At 36.7% G+C, this 26,243-nt stretch overlaps 1 protein-coding gene across 1 annotated transcript in view; it reads left to right on the top strand.

Annotated features, from left to right (window-relative positions):
- The window catches only part of Vwde (von Willebrand factor D and EGF domains), a 67,544-nt gene extending 43,007 nt beyond the window's left edge, over positions 1-24,537 (top strand). Inside the window, exons 26-33 of the mRNA XM_069997365.1 lie at positions 509-604; positions 699-794; positions 2,264-2,359; positions 4,961-5,064; positions 19,130-19,214; positions 21,828-21,967; positions 23,317-23,384; positions 24,432-24,537. Coding sequence (XP_069853466.1) covers positions 509-604; positions 699-794; positions 2,264-2,359; positions 4,961-5,064; positions 19,130-19,214; positions 21,828-21,967; positions 23,317-23,384; positions 24,432-24,537 — 791 coding nt within the window. The remainder of the gene's footprint in view (positions 1-508; positions 605-698; positions 795-2,263; positions 2,360-4,960; positions 5,065-19,129; positions 19,215-21,827; positions 21,968-23,316; positions 23,385-24,431) is intronic.
- Positions 24,538-26,243: the final 1,706 nt, after the last annotated feature.

The following is a 26,243-nucleotide window of genomic DNA, read 5'->3' as shown; positions in this document are numbered from 1 at the left end:
ACTCTGGAGTTTGCAGGAGCCATTCATGTAAAACTCTGCCTTATAACCTTACTAGTTATTGAAAAGATCTTTTAAAGTGTTTTCTTACACTTTTGTTATGCTATGTGAAAAATCGTTGAAGTTGTTCTAATTTCCTTAAGAACAAACAAATTACTTTGCTTTTTCATCTTGGTTTTGTCTGGATTATTCTCTACTTCATCTCAGCAGTATGGAAAAACCTAAATTAAGGATCATAATATATGTCGTATAATACTAAAGAAGACTCTATTTGTTACAAATACTTAGCCATGCATTTTGAATAGTGTTAAACTACTCATGGCTTATGGCTTTCAGCATTTCATTTTTTTATTTACAAGGGGCAGTTTAATGTCCTGCAGCCATAATCTTTTATTTTAATAACGAATTCTTCTGACTTATGGCTCCATAGATAACAAGTGTATAATGCAATAAGCAATATGTAATAACTGAATATGTACTGCTCCCGCCCTGGGTCCTCGTGTCCTTCCAGCCATCTGTCACCCTCCCTGCAAGAACGGTGGCCTCTGCCTGAGAGACAACGTGTGCGTCTGTCGTAGAGGATACACTGGAAAGAGATGCCAGAAAAGTAAGCTAGCGCAGAACATACTTACAAAGTATAAGAAAAGCAAACTGAAAACGACCGCTGCTTTAGGGCTGACGTTTCACCCTTTTACCTTAAGGTATCTGTGACCCTATGTGTATGAATGGAGGCAGATGTGTGGGACCAAACATTTGCTCGTGCCCTTCTGGTTGGAGTGGGAAACGATGCAGCCGACGTAAGAAGATTCAAGAATACTCTTACAATGCTAGAATCTACCTCATTCCTTGTTTCTTTTGCCTGTTTTCATTGCTTATTTATTCCTGCTTTAGACTATATTGTTTTGAACTAGAGTAAAAGGCAAAAATCCTCTTATCCCATTTTCCCAAACAGTAAAAACAAAAACAAAAAAAACACAAAACAACGACACAGAAAAGAAAAAGGAAACCTGACAAGCCGGGCACTGGGCACAGGTCTGTAATTCAAGCTACTCAGGAAGCTGATAAACAGTTCATAAGTTCATAAACAGCCCTGGCAGAACAGTCTGTGAGTCTCTTGGCTTTAATTAACCAGAGGGGAGGGGGGAATGTTGGGAAGCAGAGGCATGGCTCCAGCTATGCTCAAGCTAAAAAGCCATGGGAAAGCGGGAAGCCACGAGTTCTAGTCCCATTACAGTACAGACAGACAGAAAAAAAGAATGAAAGGAAGGAAAGAAGGAAAGGCAGGTAGGCAGGCAGGCAGGCAGAAAGAGAGAAAGAGAGAAAGAAAGAAAGAAAGAAAGAAAGAAAGAAAGAAAGAAAGAAAGAAAGAAAGAAAGAAAGAAAGAAAGAAAGAAAGAAAGAGAGAAAGAGAGAAAGAGAGAAAGAGAGAAAGAGAGAAAGAGAGAGAGAGAGAAAGAGAGAAAGAAAGAGAGAAAGAAAGAAAGAAAGAGAGAAAGAAAGAAGGAAGGAAAGAAGAAGGAAGGAAGGAAGGAAGGAAAGAGAGAGAGAAAGAGAGAGGAAGAGAGAAAGAGAAAGAGAAAAGAAAGAAAGAATGAATGAAAGAGAGAAAGAGAGAAAGAAAGAGTAAGAGAGAAAGAAAGAGAAAGAGAGGGAGAGAGAAAGGGAGGGAGGGAGGGAAGAAGGAAGGAAGGAAGGACGGAAGAGAAGGAGGGAGGGAGGGAAGGAGGGAGGGAAAAGAGAGAAAGAAAGAAAAGAAGAATATATATTTTCAATTATGTTTGCAGAATAATTAACAAATCTTTAAATTCTGGTCTCCTAATCAGAAGGAGAGGGGAGAGGAAAGTTGGAAATACCAATGATTCTTAAATTCTGCTTCAATCAGTCCCATTGCCTTTTATTCTGGTTAGTTTCTGAGATGATTGTGGCTCTCTTCATTCCAGTGTTTCATGATAGAAAATTATTATATAAAATTATCAGCTATCATACCATACTGACCAAAGTGGGAAAAAAAATGAGAAGGAATGTAAACAGCTTAACAATTGGAAAAAAGTTGAACCATGACTCACTTGGAGCACTATATATCCACTAAAATCCCATTTTTTTTTCAGAATATGTAAAAGATGGATGATGTTCTTGCTAAAATGTAAAGGAGGAAAAAAATCTTTTCATCCTTGACTTTTAACTACGTGTCATTCTTCTCCTTAATGCATCTTTGTGGTTTGACTAGTCATTTAAAACTCTAATGTGTTTGCATTTGTATTTGCAGCAACCTGCTTTCAGAAATGTAAAAATGGAGGTGACTGCATTGCTCCTGGAGTGTGCCACTGCCCTTCCTCATGGGAAGGGGGGCAGTGTCAAATACGTAAGTGGCCCGCAGGGTTGTTTTCTACTATATTCTGAAGCTTAACCTGTTGTAATTATTATGGTTTAACAAGATAGTGGAAAAAGTTCAGGCATGCTAACCTTGTCAGAAAATATTGTCAGAAATAAAGTTAAATCTTAGCCACTTTTGTATTTATTTAACATGAGAAACTGAGGAGTTAATTTGTGACTAGCTCTTATATTTTTCTTGGCTAAGAATAGAAGTCTCCTTCACTGTGCCAAGTAAATAAAACAATAAAATGCAAACATATTTTATAATGTATTAAAGTTTTTTATAGATTCAAATAATGATAACTGGATTCCCAATAACATTTCCTTAAAGGGAGCAAAGTATTTCAATATGCAGAAGTTTAAGTAGTTCATGTTACAATATACATATTTATCATTGGATAGCTTAGAAAATAACGAAAAAATTTACTCCAAATACCACCAACCAAAGTTAATTTCCATTAATTTTCTTTTGTGTTTTATATATTTTCATTTAGACTTAGATGTAAGTTTTTTATACAGATAAAGCTCAGTGTATAGAGAAAAAAACAACATGGAATATTGAAATATAAAAAAAACTTGAAATAATATGTTGAAAAGTTAAGAAAGAGAAACCTAGTGGGGAATATTCTAAATCTTCAAAATTATCACTGAATAATAACTCATTATATAATTTCACACTGGTGGTAAGTGAACAATAAATTGAAATCAACACCTGCAACATGATTGTGTCTTTGTACTAGAAGTATTTTTTCAATCTCTTTTGAAACATGTCAAAAATGTGCATAAAATTTTCATGACAATTGATACTATTGTTAGAATTGCTATTACAATTTGTATATTTCTTATCTTTGAAAATATAAAAGTAACTGTCAGCTTTTACATAAAAATGTGTATTCAAAAATGGATGATTCTGATTGCAAGTTAAAAGTTATAAAATACTAGAATTCAAGTATTATTGGCCTCAACTTGGACTACTCATTCTAGACAGAGAGAGATCTATGTGGGTCATAAAAATTCGAAGATGCTAAAAGAAGCTGGGCCAGGTAATATACACATGTAATCTCAGCCTTTGGGAATCTGAGGTATGATGATCTCGAGTCTGAGGCCAGCATGAGCCACTTACTGAGAACTATACAATGATCTCTAAGCACAGCCTAAAGATTGACACTGTACTTCAGTGCTCTGTAGCACCTTTATACAAGTAAAGAAAAAATCTCTCCATGAAAAGCCAGGTGCCAATGGCTCACATCTGTAGTCCTAACATCTTAGAAGGCTGAGATCTGAGTACTGTGGTTCAAAGCCAACCTGGACTGGAAAGTCCATGAAACTCTTATCTCCAATTAAACATTGAAAAGCTGGAACTGGAACTGTGGCTTAAGTTGTAGAATGAAAACCCTGAGCAAAGAAAACCTCAGGGACAGTGCTTTGGTTGAGGTCAAGCCCCAGGAAGAGAAAGACAGACAGACACACAGACAGACACACAGACAGACAGACAGGTAGATCGATAGATGTAAAGAGACAGAGACAGAGAGAGAGGGGGAAAGGGAGAGAGAAAGGCTCCCTTCCTCAGAATGCTTACTGCGTTCTGCTAAACCATCTGAATATAATTGATATTATCTAAATAGATGTGTTACTGCCATCTGCTGGAATCTTGTTATAATATTATTCAAATTATGATGTCTGTGATGTGGATGAAGCTACCCTAACTATTACAGTCCTGCCCAGCTATGTGTAGCAGCCTTGCTGAAAATATAACCCTTCGGTGTTGCACATTATATAGAAGTGTGCCACCTCTAAACAGAAGACATTGACTTTGTATCATTTGGATGAAAAAAACCTCAATGTTTCCTAAAAATGTTTACCATCATCCTAAAAGGTCAATTTAAACCACTCAGAACTGGAGATTCTCTTGCCTCAGTCTCCTAAGTGATAGCATTGTAGGTAGGCATTACAACACTTGCCTGACATCTCTAAAAGTTTTGCTAAGTAGTTGAAAGAAAAGTTATGAACACTCTCTTCTGTTATGGACTTAAATTCTTCTCAAACAATGATATATTTCAAATACTTTAAAGTACCACCAAAGAAATTTTGGTTACCTTTAATCATGTTTATGTAACTGTAAAATTGTTGTTTGAGTTTTAGGTGTTTTGTTTTATGTGATACGTGTGCAGGTGTGTGTGTATGTCTGTGTGTGTGTGTGTGTGTGTGTGTGTGTGTGTGTGTGTGTGTGTGTTCTGAACAATGGGAATGCATTAGATTGGATCCACTAATATGTGGTTAGTTATAAATTATTCCCACTTGCTTCTTCTCAACTGTGTTGCAACTGCTAGAAGATTTAATGTCGTTCACAATAACTTTTTTCTCTTTTGGTCACTGATCATTTATTTTTAAATTCAAATATTTTTAAGATAAAAATTGTACCTATTCACAGAATACTATGTGATGTTTTGATACATCTATAATTGAGTAATACAAAAGCTTCTAAGAGCTACCCTTGTGTTCCAGTTACAAACTAGCTTTAGGCCATTGGAATAAGTCCTATGCATTCAGTTTTTTAAAAAATGATCATCATTAAACTTTCACATTACAGCAATTTGTAATCTAAAGTGTCTTTATGGAGGCCGATGTGCATTTCCCAATGTGTGCTCTTGCCGCTCTGGATATTCTGGGGTCAAATGTGAAAAGAAAATACAGGTACTTTAAATCTTAAATAGAAAATAAATAATAGGCCCTGACATCTGCATATATCTTCTAATCAGTTACTAACTGCTGTTGATGTTTTAATTCCAAAATAGAAAATACACAATGATTCAAAATGTGCCTAATTGTTAACAATATACCTGTCTGATGTTATCTTAGACTTATCTTTTTTATTTTCCTTGCTGGGGACTAAAGGCAGGTCCTCACATACGTGAGACCAATGTTGATTACACAAAAATTTAATGTGCACTTAAGCAATTTCAATATGTAAATGCAACAACCAAGTATAATACAGAGCTAAAGTAGCAAATAATATATGGTGTGCGCATGAAAGACCACTACTTCATGCTTCTGCCAAATGCTAAACAGAGGCTGGGGCTTGGGCTCTTTTGGTAGAATGGCTATTTGATCCCTAGAACTATAACTAACTAAAAGTATTCTCATTAGTGAGTCATTACTTAATTGATTTTGGGGGAGGCCATACTTTACCAGTGTGTCATATTCCACTACAGTTTGATTTGTTTATTCTCATTATTTTCTCTGGCAGTCTAAATAAATTTCACTTAATTTTCTTTGAGCTTTCTGTGACATCTGAAGCCCCATTGCCCTTAAAAGATTTTTTTTTATTTTTTATTTTATTTTTGTTGGTCATGGGCCTGAACTCTGGGCCTGGGCACTGTCCCTCAGCTCTATGATAGCACTCTACCACTTGAGCCACAGTGCCACTTCTGGCTTTTTCTGCTTATGTGTTGTTGAGGAATCGAACCCAGTGCCTCATGCATGCAAGACAAACACTCTACCAGTGAGCCACCTTCCCAGATTCCTTAAAAGCTTTTTAACAACACTTTGACAGTACAAAACTAGGTTTCTCTATATACTATTTTTGTCTTTGTTGTTCTTTGTTTTATGTCATTACTAGGGCTTTAACTCAGTGCCTCACACTCTTATACTTTCTTGCTCAGATCTGGTGCTCTGCCACTTAAGCCATGCCTCTATTCCAGCATTTTTGCTTGTTAATTGGAGATGAAGTCTTATAGACTTTTTGTTGTTGTTGTTGTTGTTGTTGATGGTGGTGGTGGTGGTGGTGGTGGTGGTCATGGGGATTTAACTCAGGGCTTGGGAGCTGTCCTTGAGTTTTTTCTGCTCAAGGCTAGCTAGCCCTCTACCACTTTGAGTCACGGTGCCATTTCTGGTTTTGGAATTCTGGTGGTTTATTGGAGCTTAAGTGTCTCATGGACTTTCCTGCCTAGGCTGGCTTCAGACCACGATCTTGAAATCTCAGCCTCCTGAGTAGCTAGGATTAAAGACGTGAGCTACCAATGTCTAGTTTATATTCTTTCTCTTCTATACTTATTTACCAGCTGAATCCTTCCTCTTGTGATCAATAGCAGATCATCTCCATCTCCATTAGTCACTTCTGAGGCTGCCCCTGGAACCATACAAGGGAAAGGAGTAGATTATGGGGAAGGAAAAGGGAAAGAAAATCTAGTGAGAGGGAAGCATGGCCTGCTGTACTGTAACCTGCCCTCTGAAATTTATACCTTCAGTTCTCCATTGGTCATTCTTCTTTCGCTAATTGATATTATTTCTGTCTGCTCTTAATATTTTTGGCCTTAAATGCAGTGTAATTTTTTTCTTCTTAGAAAGAAAATAAAAAAATAAAAACAAAACGTACTTCATGAGCATTCATAACACCTTCCCTGCATGCTCCCCTGTCTCCTTCAGCTTTCCAAAAGAGAATTCAGTCTGACTAATCAGCCTATGGCTTTTCTTCCAGCACCTGGAGCTAGTAGATAAACAATAACAAAAAAAAAGAAACAGGATACTAATTAGCTGGCTAGAATTGCAATTATATAGAGAATTAACCGGCCAGTATCAAAAGACACAAAGCAAAAGGCAACTGATCAAGAGGGTAGGTGATAAAAAGCTTTGAGAAGCATTACAGCCTGAAGCTAGCTGCAAGGTGCCCATACCATTGACCTTGCTACTTGTTGTTGAGCCTTAGTTTCCCTATCTGCAGAATGAGGCACCACTGAATAAATAAAGAGTTCTTAGAACAATGCCTGGTTCATAGGAAATACTAGATGAGCGTTTGTTACTATGTATTACATGAAATAGACCAGTAGAGAGAGGTAGAGAAGGGAAGGTTTAGGGAATGAGACTAGAAAATGGTACGGTGGGATTGTCTAGACTCTTTGTAAAAAGGGTTTAAAAACAACTGGTGTTAATGGGCAGGAATGTTTCTTGAACTAATGCTTTGCAAGGTGGTATTACATTGCATGCAAGCTCCATGTGGTCCTGGTTTCTTTGACCTTTAAATATGATCCTAATAGATCCGTATTATATGAAAGCAATCCTGAACATAGTGGCTGAAAGAAGCAAAAAAGCTTTATGCGTATGGTCAGAAAGAGGGAGGGAGAAAATGAGTTTCTTGTTCTTTATTGATACTTGATTTCCCTTATCTTATTACAGATAAAACATCATTGAGTGAGCATCAAGTGTTATGAATTACAAACCTGTATCATAAGAACTCAAATTTGGTTCAAACAAAAATGAAAGATAACTCCTGATGTTTATTTAAGGATCATTTTACAGATCTTGTAAAGAACAAAGAAACTAAAAAATGTATGGATCGATATTGTCCTTGTTGGAGGAAACCAAAAAAAAAAAAAAAAAAAGAAAAGAAAAAGAAAAAAATCCAGGTATCCTAGTTTGAAGTGTGTTTTGCTGTTTACATATTGAGATATGTATCTTATACTCCAGCCATGTGTAATATTTAATAAATGGAATATTTTCAGTCCTGCGACTGCATCACCAGGGTTCAGTCAACATAATATAAGCCACTAGATGTCTCCAAGATATGCAGTGTTCAATGCAGAATGAGAATGTGGAATTAGAGGCTCGTGGAGCTGTTGGAAAGCCTGAGTTGAGAATGGAGACAGAGAGGTTGGGAAAGTAGCTGCTGAAGGTTGAAGAGGTGATCCTGAGATATCCAGCCTAAATCACTAAAAACACACAACGAAGCAAAAAACTAACACTTTACCTGGCCCTGAATGTGATCACTAGCATTTTGAAGGTAGTAGCAGGGGGTGGGGGTGAGGGACACAGTGTGAGAATAAAAAATAACTCCTTCATTGCAAGTAGGTCAGTTATGCAATGGTTAATTAGAAGGAAGAAATTAAATTAGGCTAATTAATGGAAAGTGAACTAAATATACTGATTATGACATGAGTCAAATGGGCATCACAGAACTTTTGATAGAAGATATTTATCCCCAGTAAGAAATTTCACTATCATCCTATCACATTGCAGTGACTATATTTGAAAGCATGTCTGACTGAACACAAGGATTTCTACTTTTTTCAACAGCTATTAAAAAAAGTAAATTTTACTGATTTTTAATGGCCAAAGACCACCTGATATTTTGTCAAAGTATCTCCTTTAAGTATCTCTTTCCATATATCTTTTTACTCTATAGTTTTGATAGAAAATAAGAGGTTTCCATTGATTAATTTATTGGAAGAATTATTTTTAAAGGAATGTATTTCAGCAAGTGTTCCTGAATGAATATCCTGGGTTTATTATTAATTTTTTTAGCTATGAAATATGCCTGTGTACTTGGAAGTGTCAGTAAGAGCACAGAGCAGAAATAGCAGAGAGGCAAGCACTAGGGCACACCCCAAGGGTTGCTCAATTCAGGAACACCTGGGTTTTAACCCAGCCCTATCTCATGTATGTGACTTGTCCACTGAGCTTCACCTACCTGTACGCTTGAATGCATTCATTTGTAAAATAAAAATGAATAGCTCTGTGGCTCTGAATCATGCTTGTAAATCCTAGATATTCAGGAGGCTGACACCTGGTGGATTGAGGTTTGAAGCTAGCCCACAGGGAAGTCCAGAATATTCCATTTGTCATTAACATCACAATGGTGATCTGGAAGTGTGGCTAAAGTGGTGAAATAGCCAGTTGTGATAAAAAAAAAACCCTGAGAGCATGAGTTTAGCACCTTATACACACACACACACACACACACACACACACACACACACACACACACACACACACACAGAGGAGAGGAGATACATAATATTTATTTCATAGGATTACTGTGTAATTTTAAATTTAAAATGAGATTATTATAATCAGTTTCCACAAATGAGTATCACCTAACACTTGCCAACATATGGATCTTATCATTAGTAATAATCATTATAATTATTAATGTTTAAATGAGTAGACCACCTTATGAAATGCTGACAGGTACACATATATCTGATTTTCAGATTTTACCATTACTATAATTTATTGGCATGTTTTGTGATAAAATTAAAGAATTTACTTTTAACAAGCACTAAGCAGTGTATAAAGTGAAACAACTTAAAATAATTGAACAGAAATTTTTTTTGGGGGGTCTGGTCGTGAGGCCTGAACTCTGGGCCTGGGCACTGTCCTTCAGCTCTTCAGCTCAAGGCTAGTGCTCTACCACTTGAGCCACAGCGCCACTTCTGGCTTTTTTCTTTTTGCTTATGTGGTGCTGAAGAATCGAACCCATGGCCTCATACATGCAAGGCAAGCGCTCTACACCAAGCCACCTTCCCAGACCCAAGTGAACAGAAATTTTAAGTCAACTCTATTTCACATTTATTAAGAACTAGACTGAAGCTGGACACCAATGGCTCACACATTGTAATCCTAGATACTCAGGAGGCTGAGATCTGAGGACTATGGTGCAGTCAGCTTGGGCAGGAAACTCAGTAAGATTATTATCTAAAATTAACCACCAGAAAACTGGAAGTAGCACTGTGGCTCAAAATGGTAGAGAGCTAGTTTTGGGCAAAAAGAGCTCAGGGACAGTGTCCATGCCCTGAGTTCAAGCCACACAACAGACAGAAAAAAAAAAGAAAAAAAGAAAATAATAATAAGAAGTAGACTAAAGAGAATAAAAGCAGCAGGCATATAAAGATTAAAATCTGCTCTAGTTGACCATGGCATGTGGCTACCCATGTGGTTCTCAAACATTTAATGATTGGCCAGTTTGTTAGCATTTTTTTATTGTAAAGGTGATGTACACAGGGGTTATAGTTACATATGTAAAGTCATGAGTACATTTCTTGTCTCATATTGTTACCCCCTCTCACATGTTCTCCAACTTCCCTGCCTGCAACTCCTCCCCCCAGTTGTAAAGTTCATTTCTAACATAGTGTCTTTTGAGTATCACGGTGGCATTGGCCACCCTTTGTCCTTTTATCTCACCAGTTTGTTATTCCCCTTCCCTTCCCCAAATCAGATAAATGTACATACAAGACAAAAGGTACCAAAATAAAAACAGTGACAACAGGGAATAAACCAAAGGGGGAAAATATCAAAGAAAACAGAAATAACAGCACACAGTACATTAAAAAAAAAACAACAACAAGAAACAGAAAATAACCCTCTTGTTTCCATATCTTGGAGTTCATTTTGATGAGTATCATTTTTATGGTCATATATACATAGCTATCAAGCTATTGTGATCCTTTGTTAGGACTATCCTAGACATATACTAATTGTTACAAATGAGGGAAACCATGGAGCCTATGTTTCTTAAGGTCTAGCTTTCTTAATATGATTTTTTCTAAGTCTTTCTATTTCCTTATGAATAGGGTGATGTCATTCTTTCTGACAGAAGCATAGAATTCCAGTGTGTATATATACCACATTTTCTTGATCCATTCATCTACTGAGGGGCATCTGGGTTGGTTCCATATCTTAGCTATGATAAATAATGCTGCAATGAACATAGTTGTGCTGATAGCTTTAGTGTGGCCTTGCTTGTGATCATTTGGGTAAATACCCAGGAGTGGAATTGCTAAATCATAGGGGAGCTTTATGGTTAGTCATTTGAGGAACCTCCATACTTCTTTACAGAGTGATTGAATCAGTTTACATTCCCACAAACAATGTAGTAGCATTCCCATTTGTTGGCCTATAGTTGGACCAGTACAACCTCAGCAGGCCCCAGGCACTTTGGTCTTTCACATGCTGCCTTTTACTCAATTTAAAAATTCTATAAATTCACTGGGCACTAATAGTTCATGCCTGTAATCCTAGCTTCTTAGGAAGCTGAGATAGGAGAATTGTGAGAAGGAAAGCCCATGAGACTCTTAGCTACCTAAAAAGCTGAAAGTGGAGCTGTGGCTCAAGTGGTAGAGCACTAACCTTGAACAAATAATCCTCAAGAACAATTCCCAGGTCCTGAATTTAAACTCCAGAAGTAGCACAAAACAAATAAAAATACTATAAATTAAGTCTGGGGGTATATCTTAGTGGTAGAGTGCTAAGAGTGTGCAAGAGACCCTGGGCTCAATTTCTAGTTCCAAAAACAAATAAATAAAAATTCTATTATATAACTGGGTTAATATAAAGATGACCATATTAATATTACTCTAAAATATTTGATTCTAAGAATTCTTTCTTTCTTCTGTCCATAGGCCTTTTAAAGTATTTTGGATCAAGGTTGCTGGGCCTTTCTGATTGCTCAGAATGGGTCCTGCCTGCAAGACTATAGTAGATTTAAGTATATGATATCACAAACTATAATGCTTTTTAGGAACAATGTTTTCTTATGTAGTTCAGAATTACCCTGATGTACTTGTTAAATGACCACTAAAAACGTTTTGTGAGAATATTTTTTTAAAGGAGGGGAAACTATATTGCCCTTTGGTGGCTTCATCCTCCTCCTTCTCCTCCTCCTCCTCCTCCTCCTATTATTATTCTTTTCTTTTTTGTGTGGCAACAACAGCCATCTCTGTGAGTCCAGAAATAATTTGCATGCTCTATTTTAACTTTTATAAAATTATTTCTACTGGCTGGTAAAGACCTTGCCTGCAGATGGTGCTAGATCCCCATTTCCAAGATAACATACCACTAAATTCAAAACAGGCACTTTGACAGAGTATATTAAATATGTAATGCAAACATGACACTTTTCAATAAGTAAATTCATTAGCCTGACAGTTGTCTTTCCTGTGAGTCTGTCCAGTGATTACCTAATAATTTTAGCCATTGCCTCCATGCAGTAAACAATTCCCATTGTCACAGTAAGGGACATTACTTTCATGTGACAATTTTGTGATTTACTAAAAATTTTCTGAGGGGTATTAGGTTAAATGGAAAACATTGCTTGTTATATTATTAAACCTAGAAAGTTTAGAAAGTAAAAGTGGTCAGTTCTTTCTGGTATTAGAGTATATGATTTTTTAAGTCCATAACTGGGGCTCAAACATGACACTTTTGCACATTGTCTAGTGCTCTACCAACTGAACCATGCCTCCAGACCCAAACTCATGCTTATACATTTTATATCATTAAGAAATATCTATGAATGCAGTCACTCTGACAGGAAAGTATTGAATGTGCTTCTTCTTGGTACCATTAATTTTGTTTAAAATGAGTAGAGTTTACACAGCTATCTGTATATGGCAATAAATTGAGTCTTTGATTTGAGACAATGACAGGTTAAGAAATAGTATTACTTATGGACTATACATCACAGTGAGAATTATCCCAATATATTTTGCATATTTGCTGGGATCAAATCCAGAGACTAGAATAATGCTCTAACACTGAGCTATACCTCCAGGCTTATTTCTCAATTCAATAGATAGATGGTACACATTGAAAAAATATAGAGAATAGATTCTGACATCAGCTTTCAGTCTTCCTCCCCAAATAATCAGTGATATATTTCCATACTCTTGCTTCTTAGTTTTGTAGAGTATACATTGGATTCTTGTCTGCATTTCTCCCTCTTCATTTGTCTATCTCTTTCCCCTCGACTCTATGCCTTCAGCTTTGAGCACTTGCTTCTTGATGTTTGGTTTTGGCTTTCCAACTAATTACACTATTTGAGACCTCCTTGAATCTACTCTTTTTCAATTAATATATTTGTATACATTTGCATACCACCTAATGTGGGAGTGCATCAAACTAAAGTTTCTGCATGACAAAGGACATAGGCAACAAGTAAAAAAAAACAAAAACAAAAACAACCTATAGAATAAGAAGATTTTGCCAGCTATCCATCAGATAATGGGCTAATATCCAGAATATACAACAAACTTAAACCCTCAGAAAACCCAACAGCCCAATTAATAACTGACTGGGCTGTTAAGTAAAGAGAGTCTTCTCAGAATAAGAGGTAAAAATGTCTGATAGATACATGAAATGCTCAACAGTTCTGGCCACAATGGAAATGCAAACCAAAACAGCATTGTGATTCCATATCACCTTAGTTAGAATGATCACTATGAAGAAAATGAACAGTAACAGATGCTGATGAAGATAAGGGAATCCTAACACACTGTTGGTAGGAATGTAAATTTGTTCAACCACCCTGGAAAGCAGTATGGAGATTCCTCAAATACCTTAACATAGAACTACTCTATGATCCAGCAATTCCACTTTTGGGCATTTACCCAAAAGATTACCAGCCAGGGTACAGTAAAGCCACCTGTACAACCATGGTCATTGCAGCACATATTCACTATAGCTAAGATATGGAAACAAATGCCATTACATGGACAAATGAATCAAGAAATATGGTATTTATACACAGTGAAATTTTACTCATCCATTAAAAAGAATAACATTGTACCATTTGAAAATAAATGTAAAGACTTGAAAAAGTCATGTTAAATAAGTCAGGTCCAGAGAGACAAAAGATCCATGCTTTCTCTTATATGTAGAAACTAGATTTTGCTTACAAACTCATAAGTAAAAAGTTTCATTTTTTGACATAATGTCTTGCACATCTCATTGTTGCAATGGGTCCACCTGTATCCCTATTTAAACAATTTGTTTTTTCCCTTCCCCTCCACAAACTATACCAACATTAAATACAGTGAAAACAGTGGTTATACCATGGGGGAGGGACATACAAAGCAACAAAGAAATCATCTTATAAATATGTTAGAAACAATAGCAAGAAAGAAAAAATCATTTGAGTCCTTATCTTGGGGTTCATTTCGCTTAACATCAACTTATCTGACTGTTTCTGCTTGTCTCAGACATATACTAGTTAATTGCAAATAAGGGAAACCATGGGATCTATGTTTCTTTAGGCCTGGCTTACTTCACTTAATATAATTGTTTCCAAATCTTTCCATTTCTTAACAAATGGGGCAATGTCATTCTTTCTGATGGAGGCATAGAATTCCATTGTGTATATATAACACATTTTCTTGATCCATTCATCTACTGCGGGGCATCTAGGTTGGTTCCATATCTTAGTTATGGTAAATAATGCTGCAATAAACATAGTTGTGCTGGTAGCTTTAGTATGGTTTTTGGGGTGGGGGGAATGATGGGAGGGCAACAAAGGAGGAGAAACAAAGAGGAAACAAAGGAGGAGGCAACAATGCTTTATAAGAAATGTACTCATTACCTTGCTCATGTAATTATAACCCCTCTGTATGGTATTTTCACAATTAAAAAAACCCTTATTAATAAAAAAAAATAAGTTTCATGGTATAAACTGATTTTGATTACCATTGCCTAATGTCTTGGTCCAAGGCTTTGATTAATCAAAGGAAATGTTTAGGTTCTGCTTTTTCCATGACTCAAAGTTGTGTCCTTAGTTTGAAGAACCAATCATTTCTATGGAAGACTTTGACCTTACCTCCTCTGCTAATAGGGTTAAATAGTAAAAGTTAGAGAGAGCTACTTTACCCCTTACCTGACTGTTCTTGAGCACATCTTCACTACTATGCACTCTCTCTTCTGATTGACATATTTGTGTGCTGTAGGACTGGGCAGAATATATTGTAGAATCCATTCTTGTGTTAATAATCAAATTTTTCATTGGATTTGATCTGAAACCTATCTCCCATATTGCAGAATTAATAAAATGGCAAAATAACATAGCCCTACTGCACCATTGCAGATGAAACAAATTAAACAGTATCTCAAGTCTAACCATTTCATTTCCAGTAGTGAGTGGTCTACCTAGAAGACTTGAGGGTGGTTGATTTTTTCCAAATGGGGGAATAAAACAACCTCAAGGCAGATCCAGAACTTGATAAGAAATCTTTCAGAGAGAAAAATTACTCATTGGCTTCAGGCACTTTTTCCTCTCCAAATCAAAGCAAAAGTAACTATAGGAAATGGAGATTCATAGCACTGGAGTGTAAACTCTAAATCACTCATTTTGAGGGTTGTAAGTCATCTTGTTGAGCAACAATGGGATTTTCCTAGAGCTATGTGATGGAATCAAGAAGAGCAAAGGACCAGAAAAGACAAAAGGAAGTTTATAGCTAATGATAAAATCCTGGGGCACACAGTGTATTTCCAAAGGTTCCTTTCTTAAATGTGTATTAGAAAAGAATGATTCTAAGCATTCTAAGATTCAAGAAAAATACCCATCAGCACAACTTGGATGAACAAATCTTCTAAGCAGTTAAGCAGTTAATGGCAAAGTCCTACTTTTACTTATTTTAAACAGTTATTATTTTCCATGTGAACAAACAGTGAGGTCCCACTAAAATGCACACCACATTTAGAACCTGAGATGGCAGGCAGATTACAGGCTTGACCACACTGACTCCTTTTTACTGAGCACCACCCAGATGACCTGGAGGAAGTTGGTAGGCTGCTCCCACCCTCAAGGAACCGTATGACAAGCATGCTTAAAACAAAGCTGTTAACCAGTTTATAAGGTCTCACAAAGCACTCCTTCTAAAAATATGCCTAGGAGATTGCAGCTAATTAGGCCCTGTGTTCTTTTGAAAGGCCACACTGAGATTAATTAAAATGATTGCTATCTATTATTTTATAATGTGAATTCTTTATTATACTTATAAGGCTGTCAGAAAAGTAAATTTAAACTGTCAGAGTTTTAAGTAGAAATAAATAAAATAGTTTAAGTTCTACCAAGCTCTTATTTGAGTTGAAATTGATATAATGTTTTCTTAATGTTATGTCTCTAAGTAGTTGTATGAAAGGACGTCAATTCAACATGTCAGTTTATTAGTTCAATGCATGCTGACTGATGAAAATGATGTGCTATTAAGAACATTTAAAGATATACTGACCATTGATTGAATTAACAAATGAAAACAAAATCAAGGTTTGTATTTATTGAAGTCAAATATTATAGCTGTAGTATCGTACTGTATCATATCTCTGTGAATGTACCAGCTTTATAATGCATAATACTGACTGTGCTTTATCACAATTATTTTAATGATGTTACTCAAGAATGCTTTCTTTCCAGAGGATGATTGAGAAGCTAAGAAAAAGAGTGGTGCCAGGTTACAAATCAAAATCTGTTTGAACTCATAGCCTTAGTACTCAGCTTAATTGGTGCTTGAACTCAGGGCCTTGTGTGCTGAGTTTTCTTATTTGGCTGATTCTCCTGACTAGCATTCTATCACTTGAGCCACACTTCCAGCAATTCTTTTGGCTTATTGGAGTTAACAGTCTTGTGAACTTTTCTGCCTGGACTTGCTTAGAAAGAACCTTGACCCTCAGATCTTAGCCTTCTGAGTAGCTAGAACTTCAGAGGTGAGCAACATTATAGAAAATGTTTTTCGACATAGCATCTTGTACATCTCATTGTTGCAATGGGTCAACCTATATATCTGTTTAAACAATTTGTCGTTTTCCTTCCCCTCCCCAAATTATATCAACATCAAATACAGTGAAAACAGGGGTTATACTGTGAGGGATGGACATACAAAGCAACAACAACAAAAATCACCTTATAAATATGTTAGAAATAATAGCAAGAAAGAAAAAAAAACACTTGTGTCCTTGTCTTGGGATTCATTTCACCTAACATCATCTTATCTGACCTTTTCTGCCTGTCTCAGACATATACTAGTTATTGCAAATAAAGGAAACTATGGGACCCATGTTTCTTTGGGCTTGGCTTACTTCACTTAATACAATTTTTTCCAAGTCTTTCCATTTTCTAACAAATGGGGTAATGTCATTCTTTCTGATGGAGGCATTTACAATTTAGGTGGGGCGCTGGGAGGGAGGAGTATATTTGTAGAGATGGGAGGGAAGAGATGGTAAGGGAAAAGCAAAGGAGGAGACAACAATGCTTGATAAGAAATGTACTCATTACCTTACTCATGTAACTGTAACCCCTCCTCTGTACAATATTCTCATAATAAAAAACTTATTAAAAAAAAAGAAAATGTTGCCTTCTTCCATGGTCTGAAACTGCCTGGCAAAAACTAAAAGGTTGGAGTTGATCTGTTTCTGGCAAGAGCTACCCATGTGGGCCACCAGGCAGAAAGGCCAGGCCAGGCCATGGGAATAACAGGAACAAATTGTCTGTATCCCTTTGCCCAGGGCAAAAATCACTATGGTAGTGAACAACTGTGGCTCCCACTGGATCCAGACTTGTGCGTGAAAGCAAGTGTAACTGCACACTAGGGACTTTGGTGAAGGAGAGTGAGGATGCACATACCTGGACAGACAGGTGATAAGTGAAACAATTTATCAGTTAACACCTTACCCCCAATACAGAAGGTGGATGAGGAGAGAAAGGACATTCTCTGGAACATAGAGGCACAGGCAAAAAGCTTCTGAATAGCTCAGCAAATAAGAGCAAGGATTGACAAAAGGGACTGTCAAGCTAAAAAGCTTCAGCAGAGCATCTTAGTGACTATTAGTGATTAGCTAGAAGAAGATACAACCTAAAGAATGGGGGAAAATTCATGATACATCTGATAAGGGACAAATAACTGGTACATACAAGGAGCTTCAAAACTAAACTCCCAAAGAACCAACAACCCAATTAATAAATGGACAGACGAGGTACACAGACAATTCTCAAAAGAAATACAAATGGTAAAAAGGAAAAACAATACATATAGAAATCCTCAACATTCCTGGCCATATAAGAAATGTGAATAAAACTCCTGTTAATTTCATGTAATTTTGCTTCTCTACAACCCAAACTTTCTGTTTTGTGATTATTACCTGTGTGGGCAACCTCAAAGCATATTCTCAATGATCCTTACCTTCTATTTTTAATACTTTTATGTGGCCTCTTTCCCTTGACAGTAGACTGGACTTAGTGATTCACTTCTTCCAGACAGGAATGAACAGAAGTAGTAGATATTTATATTTGAAAGTAACTATAGAAAGACAAGTAGAGATCAAAGCATCCTTACTTCGGGGGTCCTTCCAATCTCCTTCTGGTCAAATTACCCAACATGCCCAAAGTCATAGGTTGGGATATTATTCCCTAAGCATTGTTTTTTTTTTTGGGGGGGGGGTCCGGTCGTGGGGTCTGAACTCTGGGCCTGGGCGCTGTCCCTCAGCTCTTCAGCTCAAGGCTAGCACTCTACCACTTGAGCCACAGCACCACTGCCGGCTTTTTTCTTTTTATGTGGTGCTGAGGAATCGAACCCAGGGCCTCAGGCATGCAAGGCAAGCGCTCAACCACCAAGCCACTTTCCCAGCCCAGCCCTAAGCATTCTTTCCCATGGAAATACCTAAAAGCACTGTGGTTATAAGTATACTGTGACTTATTTCTTCCATTGTGTTTAGCATTACTTTCTCACTTTTACTATTTTATTTTCCCTTCTTGATTTCTTTAGGGTCCATGGAAATGGTTTATTTATTTTATTCTTCATGTTTTCCCTTTGATTGGCTATATAGTAATATATACCAGTTTATCTTTTAATTATTACCTTTGATAGTCTACTATTTGGTAAAATATATCACTTTTTACTCTCAGCTAAAATATATAAGATCCCTTGTAGAGTTTGAGCTGTCCATTCTAAATTACATTCCATCATTCTAACCTCTTTTAACTCTAAATTAAAAGCTACTACTATTACTGAAATAAGACTACTGGGTCTAACCAGAGGTATCTTGGCCATGTGATGGATGATAGGGAATTGAGTCTCACTGGTACCATTTTGTTCCACCTCCAGATGTTGGGCATACCTGAATTCCTAGAGGCAGGAGTGGGGACTTGGTACTGGACTTGTGCCATGAACTTGTGAGACTCTCCACATTCCTGTGACCCTTCCCCCCTGACGCTGACTGTATGTAGGGCTCCATCGCTCATGTCTCCTGGCTCTCCTCTGGTCACCATGGCGTCCGACTTCAGCTCTCCATGGAGCTGATCTGGTGTGTTGGTATTATTTTTCTGCTCTTTCTTTCCTCTCTCACTCTCATAGCTCAGTTTTCTTTTTTTAAAAAATAATTTTATTGTAAAGATGCTTTACAGAGGGGTTAGAGGTACATGAGTAAAGTAATGAGTACATTTCTTGTCGGGAATTGTTACTCCCTCCTTTGTTCTCACACTATCCCTTTCTTCCTCTACCTCTTTCACTTCTCCTCCCTACCCCGAAGTTGTAAAGTTTACAATATACTGACTTGCAAAGTTTATTTGCAATATACTGACTTGTGGGTACATTGTTACAATGGGTCATCCTGTGTCCTTGTTTCAGCATTTTGTTATTCCTCCCCAAATTGGACAAATGTGTATACAAGATACAGGGTACCAATATCACATACAGTGACAACAGGAAATATACCATAAGGGGAAGAACATACAAAGGAAACAAACAATCTCATAGTACATTAAAAACAACATGAAAGAAGAACTGCTTGTGTCCATATCATGGGGTTTGTTTCACTTAGCATCATCTTATATGGCCATATGTAGATAGCTTTTGCATAGATCAGTTTTCTAACAGTGTTAAGTGTATTCAAGGGGCTGCAGGTCTTTGTGATATGAGTCTACCTACAGTTGCCAGCTTTCCAGTAAAAACTCCCGATTCACCCTCTCAAAATGTGGCTTCTCTGTTTTTTTGCAATACAACATTACTTTATTTTGACCATATTTGGTTACATTTACCAATTTATCAATCTTTCTTCTTGTTCCACAGATTTCGTTGGGGAATCACTTTCCTTCCTCCTAAGAACATTCTTTCTGAGGTCCCTGTAAGTGAAACTTTATGGATGTTAACCATTCTGGTTTCATCTGAAATAGGAATATAGTTCCATCATACTTGGAAATATTTTTTCTGGCCATCTAATTTTAGTTTGTATTTTTTTCTGCATATCCACACCATTATTCCACTGTCTACTCAAAAAAATTCTGTTTGCAATCTAATTGCAATTTCAGTCTTTTATTGTGGCTATTTTTTGTTTGTTATTTTGGGGGGTCTGGTCATGGGGCTTGAACTCTGGGCCTGGGCGTTGTCCCTCAGCTCTTCAACTCAAGGGTAGCGCTCTACCACTTGAGCCACAGCACCACTTCCGGCTTTATTTTTCCTTTTGCTTATGTGGTGCTGAGGAATGGAACTCAGGGCCTCATGCATGCAAGGCAAGCGCTCCATCACTGAGCAACCTTCCCAGCCCCTTTTTTGTTTTATTTTTATTTGGTGTTTTATAGTTTAACTCAAGATGTTTGGATGTCTATTTCTCATTTATAGTGTGCAATAGTTATTGTGTTCTTTGTGTCTATGGATCCATGTCATGCCTACTAATCAGACATCATATTGTTTACAAAATTAAATTAAGGAATATCAAATATTAAAAATATTGGGCACATAATGAGTGCCAAGTCTGTATTTTTATATGCAAACTATGTACTATTATTATTATTGGATAATAATTATTTTTATTATCCTTTATTTCAATATTGTCACCACTGATTTTATTTGTATTTATTCCTTTGGGAAGAGTTTAGAAATTAAATTAGCAATATAAAACATTTTCCCATTATAGTCTTTATGTCAACTCATTTATCTATTTTTATTTCCTGAGTCCTGTCTTTCTGCACTACTGGGTAATTCCTTTGGATCTGTTTCCTAAATCACTTACTATCTTGTAGGAAGGCATATTCAGATGTTTAAGCCACCTAGACTGGTATTAGCCATTTGAACACACTGCCTACTTGGTGCTTGGTTCTGGGTCCTGCAGAGTGATCTTTAAAGAATGCCAGCTTTGCTTGTACTCCTTCAGGGGCTCAAGATAACATAAATCAGCAGCAGAAGACCCCAATTCAGGAGAAGGGAGGAAATGATGCCAAGTCCCTAGTTACCCAGTCCTTTTCATATGAATGTACCTTTGGCATTTGAGAGTTCACATTTTACTTCTGAAGCTGGATTTGTTCTTTTACATACCACACAAAGGTATTTTACCCCAGAGATTGAGGTGAATTCTGTAGAATCATAACCAATTTCCAAATAAATAAGAACTCAGAAATCAATTTTGGTTCCCTTGAATACTATTATGCCTATCATCACCTGATATTTAATGTGATATTGCTTCAAAAGTGTTAAAGATAAAGACACGAATCCTTTCCCACTTTTAATGAAAGGCAGAGCGATTCTCTTTAGATATAGCACATCTGGTAACAGAATGGGTATTGTTGAATAATGATAGGGAAACTGATTATCAAAAGGAAACATAAAACATGGTTAGAGACTAGCAAAATGTGATCAAAAGCTTTCAGAAAAGAAAATAATACAGTCACATAAGAGCTAGAATTTTTCTCCTTGCTAAAATAAAATATGAATGATGATCATAAAGATGCATTGGTTCTTCTCTATATAGTTTTATAATTTATTCATGTGTAAGTACTATTAATAAGAGTATCCACAAGGCTGAAAAGCATCTGAATTGTCTTGTAAATACCAAGAAGAAAAACGGAACTAAGAAAAACTGAAGAAACTAATTCTTAGCGTTTGAATATGAAATGTCCCCACAAGCTCTTGTTTTGAACACTTCTTCTCCAGCTGGTATCATTGTCTTGGAGATGGCGGAAACTTTAGGAGATGACACTTGGCTAAAAGAAGAAAAGGAAGGGAATGCTTTTGAAGATTGTACCTGGTCCCCAGATTTTTCCTCACTTTCTCTGCTTCCTGTCTACCATAAGGTAAACAGGTGAAGAAGCTCCTCTGCTTCATCCTTCTTCATTGTCCAAGGCCATGAGATAATGCAACTGTAGACTTAACCATCTGAAACCACGAGCTAAAATAAGCCTTTCCTCCTTTGAGTTAGTTCTGTCAGGTATTTTGGTTACAGCTACAAAAAGGTTTAAACAATAACCAATATACTAATTACAGATTATGAGGAAACTGTGATATTATTGCAAAATGTCTTTATCCCTTCCACATTCCACCACCTTTCCCTGACCACCTACATTGTGAGAGTGGGCAAGGATTAGCCCTGACTATTTGTAGTTTTAGTAAATCATCTGGGCAAGTGCACATGGTTTCAGAGCTGCTTTGTTTCTCAGCATTTCTACTTTCAGTTAGTAGCAGGAAAGCTTAACTGACTCCTCATGCCTGACCAATGGCCATCTGATTAAGCAAAACATGTTATTGTTTGTTTCTCCAAGGTCCCTTCAAAAGATCAAATGATAGCAAATGGAGTTTAAAGGTCTTATTTGGCTTTTTTTTTTTGTAATGACAGAAATAGTAGTTTTGATGGACTCAGCAGAGGAGGCTGACTTTGTAGACAGAAAGGGATGAAGAAAGCAAAAAGAAGAAACAGTGGATCAGTTATGCCTACTAATACTGGCCCATGAAGGATTTCTTCTTTCTCTCCCTCCCTTCTTTCTTCCTTCCTCTCTAAGTTGATTTATTGGAAGGTCAGATAAAAATCTTGGTTTGACCTTGGTGGTGTGAAACTTCAGAATGGCAGCCATTTTGGTTTGGTCTGTGGGTGATAGGTAGTAGCCATAGGCCATGAGTAATGGGAAATACAAAAGAAACATAAAATTGAGGATAAGATCACAGGATCGATGAGTAAAAGCATTAAGCTAAAACTTACAGGTGACTAATTTAAGTGACCACCAAAGTCCTAAAATGTCACAAGATGAGTTTTTTAAGTTAATATATCCACTTAAGGAATGATAGGCTTCATTCCAGCATAAGGTAGGTCAAAAAATAGTTGTAAAACAGATGTTTAACTTGCCAGTAAGCTATGCCCTACAGGTCAAATGTAGTACAGGAAACCTTTCCCACATTTGGAATATTGACTCTGTCTCATTGTCTAGTACTGGGAAGGGACTTAAATCTTCTGAGCTATTTTCTCCAGTAGTCACTTTGCAGCCATCTTGAACCACTGGACTACCTGCCACGCATCAATGACTATTTTTGTACGAAGGCCTTACCTGACCAATGACCTGAAGTCAACTCTGAACCTGCCTGTGACTTGAGATAATTTTAATTATGCCTATCTTCTCACTCCCTGCCTTTATTTCTCTGTATTTAACCTAAGGATAATATTTATACCAGAGAAGATGGCATCTTCGGGGGCAACATGCCACATAATCTCTTTTCTCTGCTGTATTTCTTTCATTATGAACTCCCATCTCACTTTTAATACATTCATGTCTAGCTTGAATTCTTATGTGGGATGTAGGAACTGCGATTGATTAGCTGAACTATAACATTAGGTCCATGATACAGAAAGTTAATGTAAACTGACGTCTTCCTATAAATGCCAGCAATCACTGAGATAAGAAATCTCCGGACGTGCTGGGAAGGTGGCTCAGTGGTAGAGCGATTGCCTTGCATGCATGAGGCTCTGGGTTCTTTACCTCAGCACCACATAAGTAAAAAGAAAAAAGCCAGAAGTGGCGCTGTGGCTCAAGTGGTAGAGCGCTAGCCTTGAGCTGAAGAGCTGAGGGACAGCGCCCAGGCCCAGAGTTCAGGCCCCACGACCGGACTCAAGAAAAAAAGAACAAAAAAAAAAAAGAAATCTCCGGACATGATTTGTGCAACACTAATCCCTTTAGCCAGTTCCCAATCTTTGAACCTTCTTTTAGATCTAACTGTGCTTTTAAATAAAGAACCCCCCAAAAGAGTAATAAATGTTTTGTGACAATTATTTATTTATTTATTTATTTATTTTATATGTATTACTTTATAAATAATATAAATTATACACACAGACACAGACACACACTTCTAGTTGTTGAAGTTACAGGTTTCTTATTAACTACAATAAAGTATTTACATTATTTCAGCATACAAAAATCATAGGTCAATGGTCAAGTTATAAAACATTTACGTGAGGTATTAAATAAAGTTTTAAGACTCAGATTGCATGTGTACTAAGTTTTAGGTAACAAAATACAACCTCTTATAGTGCAAATAGCTGAGTTTTCATCAGAGTAGCTGAGCTTCAGTCAATCCTAGACTGCTAGCTCAAAGCAAAATGCTACCTGTATGCAGTTACACTGTCTGACTATAACTTCTGATTTCTCTCCAAAAATGTGATTTGAGCACATTGCATTCTCAGTGTTTTTTTGGACCTTACTTGATGATAAGGGCTGCCCAATTCTAAAATTCTGAATACAAACCAATTAAGTTTATTTATTTATTTTACAGGTATCCAGATTTGACTCTGGATCTTGCTTGCTTGGCTTACTTGCTTAACGGGTACCCTACTACTTATACCATGTCTACAACTCAACTCTTTGAGAGTCATTTTTAAATATTTTTTATTGTAAAGATACTGTACAGAGGGGTTATGGTTACTGAGAGTTATTTTTGAGATGGAATTTTGTAGATTTTTCTGCCCAGCCTGGGTTTGATCTTTGATCCTCTGAATCACAGTGCATCACCAGTGCTCAGCTAAGAACTTGAAAAGTAAATTTTTTCCTTTTGACATTGGAAAGCAGCAATCCAAGAGGCTACCAAGTACTGACATTCATGTTTTGGGGTTAATAGACTTGAGTGTGTCTCAAAAATTATAGACTTTGTAAGAAGCTCCAATTCAAATTATTATTGGCTATTGCCACAATGTGGTATTTAAATGGTTTATGCCAAATCAATAAAGTGATATGTTGTTCTTTAAATACAGAGGGCATAGCAACTATGAATATTTCCAAAACCAAATCTCAATTTGTTCTAATTGTACAGAAGTTGCCTAGAGTATCACTTCATCCAGAAAGTATGAAATAGTACTTTTGAAAAACAGGGAAGATTATAAACAAATGTCTCTCTCTAAAAAATAAATAAAACTAAATAAATATCATAATCTCTGGCTGCCCATGGCCTATAAATCCTAGCTACTTGGAAGGCTGAGACCTGAGCATTGCTGTTTGAAGCCAGCCTGAGCAGAAAAGCCTGTGAGATACTTATCTCCAATTAACTACCAAAAAAGCCAGAAGTGGAGCTGTGATTCAAGTGGTAGAGCAGGAATCTTGATCAGAAAGCTCAAAGACAGCACCCCAGATCTTGAGTTCAAGCCCCAGGACCAGCAAAACAAATCAAAACAAAATGAAACAACAACAATCAAACGTTACTCAACTTGGCAAACTAAATATTTTTGTCAATTATGAAGAATACTTGTATGGAGAATTTTTCAGCTTACTTTTCTTTCCTATTCTATGTTGTAGTTGTAAAGGTTCTTTGTTCCTGCTGATTTATTGTGCTGTTTGAGTATTCCAACCCTAAAGTCATAGCTAAAATTAAAGAACTAACAAATAGTCTGTCAATCCATGCCCCTGAGTGAAAGTCTGCTACAAAGCAAATGAAAAATGAAGAATCATTAAGAATAAATTGTAGGTTTTGAGTATGTTTCTTTATTCTCAAAATGGGTTTTCTTTTTTGAGAATTGCCTCTTTCCATTTGAATTGGCTTGTATTATAAGCTGATTGTGGCATTCTGTTTCATCTGGGTCTGCCCAGATGTTCCCTTGATTTACTAGATAAATTCCTACTTCACAGAAAGAGTTCTGTATGTATCAGCCCCATCTGCAGGAGTAGGTTTCAAAACCCTCATCAAACTTTTGGAAACTTAGAGTTTTGTGTTTGAATCTATACTTCCTAATATGAACAAAACTTCTGTTGACTTTTTTCCTTTATTATGCTTTGAATATTTTCCTTCATAGATCAGTTAAATTTTACATGCAAGTAGCATCTTTTTTGCATGGTAATCACCCTTGCAATATTTTCAAACTGTGGTATAATGCTGTATGGCTGTTAGGCCAATTAGTGTCACTAAATCCCATTGGATTTACACAAGCTGAATTCAAACCAATAATAGTTACCTGGTACAAATTCTTGTTACAAGGTTTTCTTTGTCATTCCTTCATGTGCACATGACAATAACCTGAGCTTTACATTAGTTTATCTCTCTTTCTACAAATACACCAATCATAAAATATTTGCAAAGGGCATAAATTTTGGTGACTGA

The sequence above is a fragment of the Dipodomys merriami genome, unplaced genomic scaffold (genome assembly GCF_024711535.1).
Source record: "Dipodomys merriami isolate MVZ:Mamm:240054 unplaced genomic scaffold, mDipMer1.0.p SCAF_5, whole genome shotgun sequence".
In the NCBI taxonomy this organism is placed as follows: Eukaryota; Metazoa; Chordata; class Mammalia; order Rodentia; family Heteromyidae; genus Dipodomys; species Dipodomys merriami.
The sequence above is the reverse complement of the archived record's forward strand: the minus strand, read 5'-3'. Positions and strand labels throughout refer to the sequence as shown.